The 16,768-nt window shown below is 39.0% G+C and overlaps 1 protein-coding gene across 3 annotated transcripts in view; it reads left to right on the top strand.

Moving 5' to 3' along the window:
* Positions 1 to 16,768, top strand: part of LEPR (leptin receptor) — a 43,212-nt gene that overhangs the window by 6,591 nt on the left and 19,853 nt on the right. For 2 of the 3 annotated variants that reach the window (XM_087734348.1, XM_087734350.1), the window contains exons 3-8: positions 1,826 to 2,125; positions 3,175 to 3,292; positions 10,662 to 10,867; positions 12,497 to 12,642; positions 13,333 to 13,477; positions 16,319 to 16,615. In XM_087734348.1, coding sequence (XP_087590474.1) covers positions 1,826 to 2,125; positions 3,175 to 3,292; positions 10,662 to 10,867; positions 12,497 to 12,642; positions 13,333 to 13,477; positions 16,319 to 16,615 — 1,212 coding nt within the window. The remainder of the gene's footprint in view (positions 1 to 1,825; positions 2,126 to 3,174; positions 3,293 to 10,661; positions 10,868 to 12,496; positions 12,643 to 13,332; positions 13,478 to 16,318; positions 16,616 to 16,768) is intronic. The other variant, XM_087734349.1, reaches the window with a different exon arrangement.

Below are 16,768 nucleotides of genomic sequence, written 5' to 3'. Positions count from 1 at the left end.
ACTGTGTACCTTTTAATGAGTAAACCTGGATGCCTCAAGGAGTTTTCATTAGGCTTCAGAGCTGTTTGTGACTATCTGATGGCCTGTAATGACAGAAAGTCACTGTATCTATCGAGTGGCCATCTTGGTCTGTTTCCAGATAAACTAACAGCTATGGCTGGCATCTTTGTAGCCCTGTTAACCCAGACATTAAATAAGCCACTATTTGAGGGACAGAACGGTAAGTGATGGCCTCCTTTGTGTCTGTGTCATGGACAAACTATTACACCTGTAGCAGGAAAACATTCTTAATGCATGCTGCAGTTTATTAATGGGCGTTTAAAAGCTATAGCAATCCTATGCTAAATGTTCTGTATTGTAATGCATTATCATTTTTTAACACTTCTGCAGAAGCAGTAAGTAGCTGCACACATTTTGATTTTATAGAATTTAATTAATCCTGTGAGATTGTCTCGTGTGATATGCAAGGGGGTGCGTGTGTCTGTTTTTTAGAAAAATAGTTGACTGACAGGAATCTCTTCCCACTCTGCAATTGACTCTGTGAATTGGGTGGTATGTTAGTTATCTGTCCTGCTTCATAGGCAATCATGTCGCTTAGTCATTTGTCCTTTTTTAATCATGTATTGTGGACTAATAGTCTGTTTGGTCAAGTGAATCCTCTGCATGGAGCCAGGAGGTCTAATGAAGCTGATAGTTACAGAGGCACAAACTCTGTTAAGTGAGAGAGGAGGAAAGAGCAGAACCCTTCAGGAGTCTGGCAGTACAAAATCTGTGTAAAGAGAAAATGAAACACTTTTTAACACACTGCATAGTAACACAGTGTCTGCTTTTAAGGTAGCATGCATCTGCTTGTTTTAAAAGCTTTCATTTTGTGTTTTTATATTATTTAGCTTATGCTTATGTGCTATTAATCAAACAGTGCTAGAGAAATTCTGTTTTACTTATTTTGGCTATTGCAAGGCATAGAGCATGAATTAATTTCTATCTAATGAACTGCTTAAAATATTTATGCCCTTACTGTGCAAAAAGCAAAATGCAAAGTGCACAAATGACCCACATGCCTTTCTGTAACTAGAGCTTTAATCTTTGAAATTCATGCAGTGTTTTACAGTAAGCTGTTTCCAAAACCGACGTGCTTATCATTCTCAAAATCATTGTTAGCGTAATTCAAGCTATGACTTACCAACAAGAGCTACAAATGTGGTCAGAACGATTTTATTTTGAAGAATCTAAGTCTGATGGAAAAGATTATTCTTTTCCTACATCTCATTTCCCAGATAATGCCCTGGGGTTGCAAAGTTACATACAGTCATGTATTCTTGTAATACTATTCTTTGGTATTTAACAGTTACAATGTGACCATGTGTTATATTTACAATGGGATTATTTTTTCTGCGGTAGAGGAGCCATGTTGTGAGAGCTGGATTGCAAGTGTCCCAGCACTGCAGGGGGAAATGAAACTCAGACCAGTATAGTGTGTGAACTTAGGTTTAGGATTTACTGTATTTTGAATTAATATAAGTCAATTTACCCCAAAAAGATGCTTCCCCTACAGTCTTGGTCTTGACCTGTTTCAAGAGGTTGAGAAAACAAAACATTAGGTGTAGTGACTTTGGGGGAGGAGGCTGGCATCTGTCAGATGTGACACCAGTTCAGAGGGGCTGTTTTTAGTAACTTTGTCTCCAACTCAGAGGAGAACAGCCCCTGGAAATAGTCTGATTTTTGTGTAATGAATGTGTTTCTCTATAACATCGGCCACTCCCTTTTCATTGTCAAGTAATATGAACTTCTTTTATTTCCGATATCTTTGCCTTTGTGTTTGCAGACCTTCTTCAAATGGCAGCTGCCCACTGTATGGTCCATCAGATTCCTCCTAGGAACTTTACATTACCTTGTATGCTGCTGAACGAGACATTTTTGAGTCCTTTCTCTGCTGGAGTTGTAGAGAGCTGGTCTGGTTTGAGGAGAGCATCCGAAACCAAGCCTTCCTTGCTAATGAATGACGAAAGTTTTCTGTGTTGCCTTTGGAGTGATAACAACATTGATTGTTCTTTGTACAGAGCAAGCATGCAAGCAAGGAAGTTTATTCCTTCAGAAATAATTATCTCTGCCTCTCAGGAAATAGGTAGGTTTTCCATTGAAGTGCATAAGAAGTTACTACTTCTTCAAAAAAAAAGGTTGGGGTTTGTTGTTTGGGGAGCAGGGGGCTGGGTTGTGTTAATGGGTGTTCATTTTTATCCAGAGCAGACAACATAGTGTGGTAAAATCCTTCCTCACAGAATTCTGTAGTGGAAGATGAAGGAAATTGTATAGCACAGATTTAAAGGGGGAAAAAATAGTTGGCTGTCTTTCTAGGGAAATGCTGAATAAAATATGTAGCACTGCATATGAGGATGTAAGCCCAGATCTTCAAAGGTGTTTAGACACTATGAGAAATATTTTAAATATTTTTGTGGATCTGGGCTTTAAACTCCTTCAGGAGGTGGGGGGAGATGGAGAGCAAGTGCCATCTTTTCTGCCTGGATTGTGGTGCCTTAGTAAATAGCTGTACGTGGATTAGATTGAATTATTTTTTTCCTAGACTGTTTTTCTCCCCCTGTCTCTGACCACAGTCTCTGAGCAGCATACTGGCCAGTTGGCCTGTTGCTATCAGTAGCAGGAATCTCATTGACCTCAGTAGAGTAGAATTTCATTTTACAAGAACCATCCCATGGAACAAATAAATCTCTGTTAAAGACTGCCACACTAAATTTGGTGCTGTTGTGTATGCAGTACAGCTGCATATGCGTGCACAAAGGGTACACAGTACAGCCACATAGAGGCTGTACCAGTTGATAGCAGCAAAACCTTCAACCAACAGCAGCAGCTTAATTTCTTTCTTCCCCTTGTGGCCTTGTCTGTAAAGCCAGGTAAAATATATTCCTTCTCTAATAATTAGAATGCAGCAGTATCACATAGGTTGTTAGCCTTTTGAGTGTTGAAGGGCATGTACTGGTCCCCAATTCAGCAAGGATTATTTGTAAACATTTGCACACTTGGGGTCCAGCCTAACCTTCATGAATATCTGTTACTTGTCCTCTCTTTGTGAGTGAATTTTATCCTGGCTCTTCAGTTGGGTTTTTTTTGTTTGTTTTAATATAGTTCAGAAATGTTTAATCCCATTCTTTTGTTTAGATTCAAATTGGAACATGGAATGTTGGATTAAAGGCAAGCTGGACCTGTTAGTTTGTAGGCTGCAGTTTTTGAAGTTGTACTTGAGAGCCAACTTGAAGGTTAATCTTTTATATGCTATGTAAGTACAGACTCTGTTAAATTTGTCACTGTTATCATTAGAAATCTGAAAGCATTTTCTAAAACATCAACATTGACCTCTCAAGCTTGCAACTCAGTGGTAGCATTAGCTTTGCAAGCAGATGATAAGTTATGTACCTTTGTCTTATCTAAAAGTAATCTTGAACAAGATGGAAAGTTTATGTTTCTGCCTTTGAATGAGAAATGGTTGGAATGGGGAGTCCCCCTCCTCTGTCCTTTCCATGTTTCTTAAAATGCTTTAGTGAAATCAGTGTTGACTTGCTGTCCTGGTTTTGGCTGGGATAGAGTTAATTTTCTTCCTAGTAGCTGGTATAGTGCTGTGTTTTGGATTTAGGATGAGAATAATGTTGATAACGCGCTGATGTTTTAGTTACCTCTGAGCAGTGCTTACACTAAGTCAAGGACTTTCCAGCTTCTCATATTGCCCTGCCAGCCAGGAGGCTGGAAGTGCACAGGAAGCTGGGAGGGGGCACAGCTGGGACAGCTGGCCCAAACTGGCCAAAGGGATATTCCATACCATATGATGTCATGCTGAACAAAAACTGGGGAGGTTGGCCGGGGGGTGGGGCTGCTGCTCGTGAACTGGCTGGTCAGTGGGTGGTGAGCAATTGCATTGTGCATTACTTGTTTTGTATATTCTTTTACCATTATTATTATTTTCCCTTTCTTTTCTGTCCTATTAAATTTTCTTTATCTCAACCCTCAAGTTTTACCATTTTTTTTCCTGATTCTCTCCCCATCCCACTGTAGGGGGAGTAAGCAAATGGCTGTGTGGTGTTTAGCTGCCTGCTGGGTTAAACCACGACAGTGGCTAAAATATCTTTGCTTTTGCAGTTGCTTAATTTTAAAGCTGCGATCTTGGTTCTGCCTTTTTCTATGCTTTTGACCATAATGTTCTCTCTCTTGAACTAATTATGTTACTCAACATTTAATACAGTTGCCACTGGGGTAAATATTCTCTGGAATGGTAATGGATGGTAATCTTACTGACTGTGGGCTGAGTAGGTCTTGCATACATGACCTGCCTGATTTGATCGTAAAAAGATGTATTTGATTCCATTTCCAAAACCACACTGTTTTTTCTGTATTACTGACAGATTGGAAGGAATGGCATGACCATACAGACTTAATTCAACTATTTATGTTTAGCCTGTTTCCTAACGAAATTAGCTGAATTTACAGGTGACGACTTCTACTTAAAAAGCCAGAACTGGATGACAGATACCACTTGCCACAAATTATCCCTGTAGTCAGGGTAGAAAGCAAGAGCATTAACTGGTAGTAAATATGGTTGTTTAGTTGACAAAATACTTCAAAGCTGAAATCAGATTTTGACTGGGTTCCCATTTCCAGTGTTCCTCGTGACTTTGATTTCTGAAATACCATTACATATGTGTTTGCGGGAGAAGTAGATCTGAATTTGCCTATGTTCCATCCAGTCTCAACTGCAATAGAAAAATCTTTGCCAGTAATCCTAGTGTAGTAATCTCTATATTGATTTTTTTTTTTTTTTGGTATGCCTAACATCTGTGGAACAACAGATTCAAGTCCCAGCTGGGATGAAGAGGTTCTTTGTATTATGAAGGGAATTCAGTAAGTGTCATGCAATTTATAAGAGCAGGCCCTATAGACTCACTAGAGTCCTTGTGGCGTTTCTGTATTTGATTACTTTTTGCTGCAGAGGCGAGATGCCAGTCCCTGACATTGGAGAACTTGTTTCACTTCCCAGATTTCATATTAATATTTTTCTTTTAGGGTCCGTATGTTCTGGGGGAACAGCTAGCAATACATTTCAGATTTTGGTAAGGTGACGGCTTTCCCTGTTGGCTTGCTGATACCTTAACATTTTATTTACATGAGCCAAAATACCTTGAAAACATGCCCAGTTTTAAAAATATGCATTCCTGGCATGTGTTACTCCCTGGGAGTCTGGAGATCAAGCCAGAATTCTCACGTATAGGACAGGCAATGTACAAAAATAATGACCTAGAAGAATCTACAGCAAAAAAGCTTGGGTCCTCAACAGCTTTTACTTTTTTCAACATTAAAGAAGTATCCTCTTATTTTACACATCCACAGTTTGCCTGCTTGTAAATGATATTGAGTTACTTTGACCAGAAAATGTTCTGTTCTGGCCAAAACAGTGCTATAACAGTATTCTGTAAGAGGCTCAAGCAAGGGTAGTGATAGGGCTTTTACCCTCCCTAGCAGCATGTCTTTGGGAGGGGAAAGATTATTCTGAAAGTTAATTAGACAAATTAGGTTAATTGTCTACCAAAAGTGAATGATCTTTCCAGTTGTATGTATTCTAGGAATGCTTTAAACCCTGATGGTTAATTACATTAACTGAAATCACTTAGCCTTAGGGATCCTTTTGTAGTGACACAGATGAATGCTCCTGGTTTAATTTTGAGCGCTGATTATAATTTGCCCTTTCAGCAGATGGTGATGTATAGGGTGTACTCATATTTCTGACCTATTTGAAGTACCTGTGAAGTACTCCTTTAGTTCTGGGCCTACTCTCACATGTTTTTAAGGATAAATCATGCAATTTACCTCGAGACTGGTGGATTAGTTGAGTGCATCCAGTTATACATTGAGCCTTCTTCAGCTGGAGAACATTAACCTCTCAATAGAGACTTATCCTCTTCTGAGCTAGGCAGCCATCAGATGTTCTGCAGTTTAACGGGGCAGCTTATTCAAATAAGTATTGTCCTATAGCTACTATATATCAAATAGATTGAGATATGATTATTGAAAATCCTTAGAACCCCAGACAGCTTTGCTCTGTCGATTCCTAGTAAAGCTCGCGCTTGCACAAACACAGTATACAGAAATATTGAAAGCAGAGTTATAATAGTGACCTTATTTCTGATATGCCTCAGCATAGCTACCTAAAAGTGATGTTGTACCTTGCCTGAAATTGGAGGAATTGTAGAAGTTCATGTATTTCTTCCTTTTGTTTTCTGTTAGAAGTTGATTGAAATTCAGTAAAGACATTCTGCAGCTTCTAACTTAAAGTCTAAAAGTTCACCACGGGGCCACAGGTTAATTTAGCGTAAGTAACAACACGTTCTGAAGTACGGTTGAATTGTGCACCAAAATAAAAAACATTTAGGAGGTGTTAACTTAAGATGTTGACTGAAAGAACTATCTATGCACAACTGAAGAGTGCAGTGCTTGGAGTAGAAAAGAAAAACAAGCCTTGGACACGTGCCCTTGTTGCAACGTTAGTTACTGCTGTGGTTCAGGGCATGCAATTTTTTTTTTTTTCCCTTCTTCTGCAATGTCATGCTTTAGTCCCATGTTTCCAGCTTAAAGTCACATTGCCTTTGCGCATTCTCCCTCCCTTCTCTGCCAGCCATTAAAACTTAAGTCCAGTTCACTAGTCTTCTGTTGAATCTCAGAGGTGGGCTCTGGTAATCCACTCACAGAAGTTCATATGCTTAGTACCTATCTGTTTTTTGTGTACCTCTCTGTGCCAAGGCAAATCTCTGCAATTCCAGCAGTCAGCACTATAAAACTGAATGAGGACTTAGTATATACACTCATATTTTATAAGCCCTCTGTCTTTCCTTCCCCCCACCACAACTTGGATCTGGCTTAGATCTGGTCATTGGTTGTGTGATGTAAAGTGCTTGTTGAACCAGGATTTATAGCTTCTCTCAGTGTGATGCAAGTCTGTTGGAAAACTCCAGTTTTTAATAGCCCGTCGCTTTGTTCTAAGCTTACCCAAAATTTCTCCTCTCGTTCTAATGAATGAAGGCACTGACCTCTCCTGAACTTCTGAGGGCTTTATAAGCATGAGCTCCTCTAAAGTCAGTATCTACAGTTTAGGAACAATGGTTATTCTGTGACTGGATCCATCTGCAGCCAAACCGAAGATGACAGGCTGCTGTGCAATCCCAGGCTGCTGCAGTTCTCCAAAACACTTTGGCTTTCTGTTGTTTTGCTTGTAATCGGTTCTCATACATTTAGCCTAGGCTTGGCAATTTGGAATAAGTTGATGTGAGGGCCCCTCATGATTACGTCCTCCGTTGATCTGTTCTCTTATCCCAAACTAAATTTTGTGAGATAGTCCCTGTGTCTTGCCACTTCACAGAAATGCAAAGATTGTTACCCTGTTTCTTAGTATCTGTGTACCTTCCTTTGGGAGCAGACCTGGCATCTGATAACATAGCTTGGTCTTTCCCCTTGCTTTGCGCTGGTGGCCTGCAGAGGTAGTGCGCTCTAAGAGAAGTCTACAGCACAGAAGCGAGATACTGGTCGTTCTGCCTCACAAGGGGTGGAAGGCCTGCCTGGCATGGAGCCACAGGGTTTCCTCCAGTTACCCTTGCGTTCCTACACACAGCATTTTATACAGTAAACAAATGAAAGGTTTGTGTGGTGGGAGCAGGGAGAAATAACAACCCATGCCTGTTTAGTCCCTAATAAGTGGCCTTTGAAACACAATACTGGCACAACACAACATGGGGAGGAGCTCTCTAGCAGTTTTTTTCCCCTGTACACGGGTGGTCTTCTGGGTGCAAATAGGCTCAGTTTGACAGTTAAAATTTGAAATAATTATTAGGAATGATTGGGAGAAAGAGGGGCGTGGTGGTAAATGCTTTCCAGATAGATCAGTTTAAAGACACGGTTTGGTGAAAAGACTGCATTCTTATGGATCGATTGTGGGTTTTTTGAGACTAATAAAATCTGTGAGCAGCAACAGAAGACAGGGAAACTTAAAAGAAAATTCTGTGAAGTCTTTAAAAGGAAAGTCGGGAGAAAAAAGTGGACCCACAACTATAAAAACAAAAATATTCCAAGTAATTTAAAAGCTGTATGTCTGCCAGATACCATCAGCATAAGCTTCCATAATTCTCGTGTCCTAAAGTCTATGAGTCCTGGTAAAAATTATTTTAGGAATGTCAGTATTGACTGACTGTAGAACTAATAAATGTAAACTACATATTAATATGAAGCTGCATAGCTTATGGGGTCATTACTGCAGCGTATGGGTGCTATGAGGGCGTAGTGTTACTGAAAATCCTTGTGTTACCAGCTTCAGAGAGTACCCTAAAAACAAGGTGGATGCATAACATGTGCATGTTGATCAGCGAATGATGAGGGGAGTGGGGCCCTGATTCAAGGAGATCCATGTGTGTACATTGTGCGTTCCCTTGCAGTCCCAGTCAGCATGATTTGCACACGCTCTTCCCCATAATTCATCAGCCCTTTGTTTGCTTCCAACCTCTCCTCAGTTTTTGACCTTTTCTTTTTTTAAGTAGGGCAGATCGTGGTAACGGGATCAGTGAATCATGCCCATTTCCCTTGTGCTCTACAGTCGATTAAATGTACTAGATACCAAATTGACTAAAAACAAAAAAAGCAGAAAATCTTGTCCTTTCTTCTCCAATGTAGTGTTCTCTGACCTCTGTGAATTCAAGTGTTACAATGAGTCATACCAACTATAAAACTTTTAAATAAGTTTTACAGAAAGGTTCTTATTCTATTAACTTCATTTTTTTTTTCTCTGAATTAGTAAAACAAAACCCTTACTCTACAGAAATAATTACAAAATTACTTCAGAAAAATTCAAAACATAAACTTTTTTTTTGTAAGGGTGAAATGTGAAAAGCAGGAAAGAATCCAGGATGGTTTAACTGTCAGGATTTGTCTTGGCTTTGCTGCTGTGAGCAGTTTGGCCACAAGGTATTCACACTATTAAATTCACTACCTTAAGGAGGCCTGGGTCCCTGAATACCTGCAGTACACCATAAATGTGTATCTGTGTTTGAAAGAGCCTAAAAAACATCTGTGGAATAGAAATGAGAATGAAGAATACTTTGGGAACTGCTGGTTGCTCTCAGAATAGAAGCAGCTTTGTGCCTACTTGCGTGGTATTTATTTCATAAATCAAGAATAGTTTGACTAAAGTCAATGGAGATTGAAAACAGGTATAGGAGAGTAATCGTACACATGAGGATTGCTCTACAAATGCCTGTAAAACATCTGTGTACTAATGTGTACATGGGAAATTGTATGGGTCATCTTCGTGCTGCTTCTTGAAGTTAACCCAAGGAAAATTGTATATGTTTTAGAGATACAGACTAAATGTGGTGGCCTGTATTTCAATATGAATATGTATGTTCTTTTTGTATCCTATAAAACATTTGCTAGCATCAGAGACATAATGCATGACTGCTTGTATCAGTATATTCTACTTTGTAATTTATTTAATTTAAAATGTATTGAAATCATATTATTAGAAAATCTGATTAAACAGTTTAAGAAACGTATATTATGCCCATGCAGCTATTAGTTGTTTAAAAACCTCAAAAGTTTATCTTAGACCATACAATTTTTGCAGTGAATTATGTAATCAAAACTTGTGTATGTTAAACTCTCAAGGAAGGAGTGTTAATAGAAAGAAAAAAAAAAAAGGTAAAAAACCTCCCTTGAAACTAAATCTGAACATTCAGTCAAAAATAGGCCCATGAGCTTTACTCTGAGAAGCAATAAAAGCAAAACGCAGTAAGTTCCTTACACTAAACACTTTCTGTGGGCCTGCCTAAGACAATAGTAGTAATGCATGTGAATAAATAATTTGCTTTCCTAGGAAACATCAGACTATCTAATAGACAAACATACTGTGCATAAAAATAATTAAAGCTTTGTCTTGGAATTAACTGCACAATGTTAAGGCTTTTGGAGGACACAGGGTGTCTTTTTTTTTTGTTTCCTCCCCCAAATACTCTAAGTTGTTGAAAATGAGTGCTAAAACGTGTTCTGAATGATGGAGTTCTTTAGCCTTTTGTTATTCCAAAACTGGTTTTTCACGTGAATAATTGGTTTTGATTATTATATTATTTGTAATACTTAATTGTCACAGAAGCTGGAAGGAACGTTAAGTTGTTTAGATTTTATTTCAGTGTCTCATGAATAGGAATTAGAACATAATCTCTATGGGGGTGGCAGAGAGCTGCCAATTAGTCCACTGTAAGGTAAACTAACTTTCTGTGCCTAAGAAGTATCTAGTAATAGTTACTATCAGGAATCAGAAACTAGTCTGACTAAACTACAGGTATCATCTAGTATGTAACACATTTGTTTTAAAGTCAAACATTAGGAATACTTTTCATGAAATCATCTTAACTACTTTACTTCGAAACCAGTTAAAAAGAGAGAAGCAGCAAAGTAAAAGCAATTGGTTACAATTACTGCTTTTTTTACTTGTTTCATTAATTTTTTATTTTTTTTTTTTGGTAAATAAACCTTATCCAGATGGATAAACCTCCTGTATTGAGGTAGAGTGTAGAAAGAAATACTGGTTTGTTTTGTTTTATGGTTTCTTTTTTCCCTTGTAGATCAGAGCTTTCACTGGGAGATGTATCTACGAGCTCTCTAAAGGGGAGTGTCATGGTTGCTCAGTGTGACTGTAGTGAGTATGACAAGTGTGAGTGCTGCGTGCCTTCTCTGAGACTCAACTACACTTACATCATGTGGCTGAAAATTACGATTGGTGTAACACCTCTATGGTCACCTTTGATGGCAGTCAAGCCCATAGACATAGGTAAGCCTAATCTATATTGTAAACCTTTTTCAATGGAGAACAGCAGCAGGATGTCTCTTCTGGAGGAGGGCACAGACAGAAGAGGACAAGGCTTTCTGGTGCTGTCTCACTTGCTCAGGGTGGTGCTGTACACGTTTCTTAGCCGCCTGATGCCTGTCTGGGCTCTAGTACAAAACCATACTGAGCAAAGGCCAGCCTGTCAACATACTTGATCTTTCATTTCTAGTCAAGACTGCTGTGTGCCTGAGTCTGGGGCAGTGGTGAAGCTTATTTGTCTATGTTACTGAGGACTTAAATTAAAAACTGAGGGGAAAAAAAGCTCTTCCTAAAGTTATTTAGGAAATAAAACTACCTCCTCTTTCAAGCAGTTCTCTTGTCCTGATACTTTCTTCCTTACACATACAGTTCCAACATTTTCCAAGTTGGAAAACATTCCTCTGTATTTAATCGAGTTAAAACCATACTGACATTATGGATTTGATATGTGTTGCTATCCAATATGCACAGTTATTGCAGATCTTGGCAAATTTCAAAAAGGCAGAGACTCTGTCATCTGTGGGGAAAAAAAAAAAAAATAGAAGTTTTATGAACTTCTTCCTAACTGATGTGCTTTGCAGACAGAATAAGTTAAAAGTCTCTGGGTGAGCTAGTTTTGAAGATGAGAGGTTGCATTTCTCATCATGCTGCTTTTTAATTATGTTACAGGAAAAAATTAAAAATTCAGAGTTGCATCTGCCAGTGTTTAAAATTACATAATTAGTTTGTTCTGCTTAGTGGCGTATATTTAAAAATGCATAATATTAGTATATGATCTGCCAAGATTTAACTCAATTAAAAATTATTGTGGAAGTAAAGCTATGAATACTTGTGTAACGTAGAGTTGTACTTGCTTATAGATGATCTCAGTAGAACAGGTGGCATCAGTAGCACAGACATCATTTGTATTCTAAGAGTCACGAAAGTGTGATGTGGAAGTTACTGACTTTTGTTTTAAAAGCTATGCCTTTTTCCGAGGAAGAGTGAGTGTAATCCTAGTCATCATTCTAAATTGCCCATCCATTTCCCTCTCCAGAGAGTTCTTTTCATCCTTGTGGAAAATTTCTGAAACCCTCCATTTTTTACTTTGCCCTAATGTAGCTCTCCTGGAGACCTACTTTAATAGCCATAATCGCTGTAGAAGAGATAGGAATATTTAGAAATTCTTTGTGTACAGTATGAGGACATAATCTCCTATCTCTTAAGGAGCTGAGCTAATTGCTTTGCTCAGCCCTCCCATCCCTCCCAGTCCTTTTCAGCAAAACAGGGAAGTTAGTGCTTGGTTACTGGGGAGAATCATGGCTCAAGGCAAGAAATTCATGTAGTTTTAAGGCAAGAAATTCATGTAGTTTTAAGGCAAACGTTAGGTCAAACAGCATGTCCTGGTAACTGACTATTTAACGGTGCCAGGGTGCACTTTTCCAGTGATATTACACAACATTAGTCTGTTGCACACTAGCTATAGAGCAGCTTTTGGAAGCTGAGTTTAAAGAAAAGGCATGAAAGAGACTTCTGAATGAGTAAAAACCCATTACTGCCAGCAGTCACAGGCAATGAGGTTAGTGGTAAGCTTGTCAATTAATTTGTCCGCAGTAAAGCCTGAACCTCCTTTGAACCTGCATCTGGAAATGACAGAGAAAGGTCAAATGAGAATCTGCTGGTCTGACCCTGTGCTGATGCCATACCCACTTCAGTATGAAGTGAAGATCTCTGCAGATTCAGATCAAAATGGCTGGCAGGTGAGTCAGCTCTGCTCACTGTTATTTACAATGGAGCAGTGCAGGTCTATTCCAGAGTTCAGGATTTCTTACCACCCTCCTTGTCCTTGGGCAGTGGCTCTGGTGGGCTGAGCAACATGGCTGGTCTGGTGGAGCTGAGCATGGCACACTGGTTTCCCCTGGGCTGGTGTGTCCAGCAGACCCTGGTAAACGTCAACAGTGTGTGGTAGAGCTGGCAAGCTGGACTTTGTCTGTTACACTAGGAGAGCCACTACACAGTGATGAAAGACCTGTCTCCTGTTGGGTCTTACAAAGAAATTCCCATCTTTCTTTTTGGATGAAATGCTAGATTCTGTGAAGTGTAAAGGCAAAGCTCTCTTCTTTCAGCAAGTCCCAAATTCTATGATACATGCATATGTGTTTAATATTTATAGCTTTTATTAATGAATTGCTTTTTCTGTTGCTACCATGCAACTGGCTTTGGAATAAAAAGCAGCTGTTAATTAGCAGTCCATAATGAAACAACATGTTTTCTGCAGAGGTATGCCACCTCTACCATATTCAAATTTACAGTATATTTAAAGAAGAAAGCTTTCTTTACCCAACTTGCTACCTAAAAACTACTCTCTAGACTATTTCTTTTGGTTCTCTCTGTCCCTTTCCTTTTCCTGTTTCATTATAAAACAATAATGGCTTCTGATAATCCAACAGATGGTTCAAGTTGCTCTAGAAACCTCACTGGCCATAGACAATACACTACTTGATTCTTCATACTTAGTTCAAGTGCGGTGCAGGAATCATCATGGTCCAGGGTTCTGGAGTGACTGGAGCACACCCTATAATCTCAATTCGGGAGGTAGGTCACATTCAGTCACTTACGTGCAGTAAGTAGTCTTTTGGAATAGAATAGATTTCCCAGTTTGATTTGTTTTGTAGAAGGAGTATTTGAGGGCATGTGTTATCCAGGGAGGTATAGTATGCATGAGTTGGGCTGAAAAATCCTGTGGAAGTTCTTTCCCCTTCTGCTTCTCTTTCTGCATGGCTTTGCCTGAGATTCTGCTCTTTCCTTTGTACACGACTTGCATTAGAAGAGTTCTGGACTAATGCGTGTAGCCTGCACGGTCTGCTCCATGACACCTCCTTGTCTGGCCCTGTTGCTAGCTCACCAAGCACCTGTTCAGACCCAGAAAAAGCTCTTTTTCTAAGAGTTTTTTCATTTCAAAAGACAGTTGGCAGCGTTTAACCTCTACTCAATAGAAGATTTTTCTCCTGATGCTTTCTCTAACTTTTATTTTAGCATGAAGCTTTGGAGTTGACCTAAAAGTGCAGAACACAGTTTTGGGTTTGTAGATTTAATATAATCCATCTTGGTTTGTAATGCTGAGCCCCATTCATAAACTGCACAATAGCCCCAGTCAGTCAGTTTCAATGCACGTGGCTTTAGTGTTAAGCATATAATCTTATACGCTGTAATCAATTTACTACCCAAGTAGGGTGAGTGCCTGACACGTCACACACAGTAAGAGCTCTCCCCGACTGACGTAATGAGGTCCCTTATATCAACATAGCTCCTGCTAAAATGATAGATAATAATGGCCCTTTATTCACAGGCAAAGTATATAGGAAGGGAAAGAAATTTGGTTTGGCAAATCCTTGGTTGGTTATCAGGATTGCTGATTTGCTTTGCAGCTTGAGCTGTTTTGGGCCAGCCTAAAGATTTCAGGATTTTTTGCATTGTATTTTCCATGCTCTGGTTATGTTTAACTGGAAATGTTTTGGTCTGCGTTGTCACAGGTATCCTGTGAACTATTACATGACAGTACTAGTGCTTTACCTGGGCACTTACACGTACGCCTGCTTGCTGTATGCTAGATAGTGTAATGTATGTGCTTAAATCAAGTACCAAGGAAATAACTAAACTTTGCAGAAAGAGCTCTTTTCCAAGAAAGCTGAAAATACACAGGCCTTCGTGGCAATCGAGCATGAAACACAGGATGCCTGATGATATGCCTAGAGGCCTAACTGGCCCCTAGTCTTTTGGATTTACATCTACATATGTAAAAATTTTTTAAAAAGTGTATGTGTGCATATATATATATATATATGGAACTATATAGCTTTGAGAAGTTTTTGGGGGTAAATACATGTTCTCTCTCTCACATATGCATATACTGACATTTTCAGAAAGGGTTTATGAGTGTATTGAGAAATATGGATGCAAAAGAGGTGCATTAAATACTGTTAGATTTTTTTTTTTTTTTAAATCCTGTTATGGGATGTGTAACGTATTAAACATACATCTCATCAGCAAAATAATCCCGTTGTGACAAACCTGATGGCAGCATAGAGGGATTAATTTCTCACTGCAGGAAGCTCAAATTGGCGTATGGCCTCCGATGGCCAATGACAGGATGAGCCAGTGGAGGAACAGCGGAGCGCGCAGCACAGCTGGGAGCAGCGAAGCAGCTGGTGACAGGAACGCTGCCTTGCATTCGCGGAGGCACGTTAGCACCGGAACAGTACACACTGAAATCAGGCAGTTATGTTTTTGTGCATTCACGTTCCGATTTATATTTAATATGAAGGTCTTTGACAACGACAGTGTTGTAGGTCTGCTCTACTATCTGAGAAGGCTTGTATTTTGGAAAAATCCTAAAAATATCTGACGAGGTTCCTGAACTATGGAAAGCAAACCTGACCTTTTAAGTATTTTCATGCTGGCTTTGTGTTGATCTCTGGCAAACTGTTCCTTATCAGCAGGTGTATAACACCTGTAGCTTCCCTAAGTACCTGACTGATCGTGGCTGAGCTTATGCATGTTTACATGCTTTGCAAATTCAGTGTCTTTATGCTTAGGCAAATTACTTACTGTATCACTGCTACCATTTGGAATTAACTACGCTTCTGAGATTGTAAACAAGTTTTTGAGACATTAATCTCCTGCTGACTTCAATAGGAGAATAGGAGCAGGATTAGTAACTACTGGAAAGCCTTTTTTTTTTTTTTTTTTTTTTTTTCACCACCACCCTCCAATTCCGAATAGCAATTCTCTCAAAATATATGTACCAGTATTACAGTAACGCTTCAGTTAGCATAAGATTTCAACATCCTTGCAGGGTTCAAAGGGTTAGATTTTTTTCCAAACCCAAACATTGCTCTTCTCTTATTTGGATCTTCTCTCACTTTTAGCTGAGGACAATTTTACAATTTGTGGTGTAAGTCTTTGTGAGACGAGTTACAGAAGCTAAGCCTTTCTAGGTTGCAAGTACTTGTTGCAGTATATAAATAAGCTGACCTGATGCCTTAAAAAAGTGGCCTGAGTAAAAAGCAGCAGTGTTAATCTAGTTCCCCAAGATTTAATTTACAGGAGCCCATATGATTCCCTGTTTCCCTTGTGCTGCTGTGTATTGGTTTCACTGTACCCTCCAGTGATTTTCTGCTCATTTAATTCCTATTTGCCTGGGGATATTAAAGATTATTTTTATCAGAATTTACAAACGTCAGTTATGGGGAGTGAGACAGTAAAGGGCTCATTTCTGCCCCTCTCCCTATAGTCATCATGGTAATTAAGAAGCAGGAAATTTAGAAATACAACTGGATGATAATAATATTCTATTGACATATGCTTTTATATTTTTTTTTTGTTCAGATTCTAATCTCAATGGTTTTTTCTTCCTTTTTTTCCCCTCCTGTGTAGCTGAAGTCCTGTACTTCCCTCCTAAGATACTGACCAGCGTTGGTTCTAATGTTTCCTTTCATTGCATCTATAAAAACAAAACCAAGATTGTAGTGTCCAAGAAGATTGTTTGGTGGCTGAATTTAGCAGAAGAAATCCCAGAAAGTCAGTATACGCTTGTGAATGATCGCGTAAGCAAAGTTACTCTTTTCAACTTGAAAGCAACAAAACCTAGAGGAAATTTCTTCTATAACGCGTTGTACTGTTGTCATCAAAATAGGGAATGTCATCATAGATACGCTGAATTATATGTAGTAGGTAAGACTCCAGATGATTTTAAATTACAGTTTTGGTGCATTTTAATAGTAAGGTCAGAATATTTCCATTTTAAACTCCAGTTAGCCTTTATCGAGCCGTTATGACTTGTAATGCATCTTTTTTGTATAAACAATTATATCTTTATTAATAAAC

The sequence above is a fragment of the Nipponia nippon genome, unplaced genomic scaffold, assembly GCF_047370975.1.
Source record: "Nipponia nippon isolate SJK-2023a ecotype South Korea unplaced genomic scaffold, ASM4737097v1 scaffold_5, whole genome shotgun sequence".
Taxonomy (NCBI): domain Eukaryota; kingdom Metazoa; phylum Chordata; class Aves; order Pelecaniformes; family Threskiornithidae; genus Nipponia; species Nipponia nippon.
Note: the sequence above shows the minus strand (reverse complement) of the source record. Positions and strands in the feature narration are given on the sequence as shown.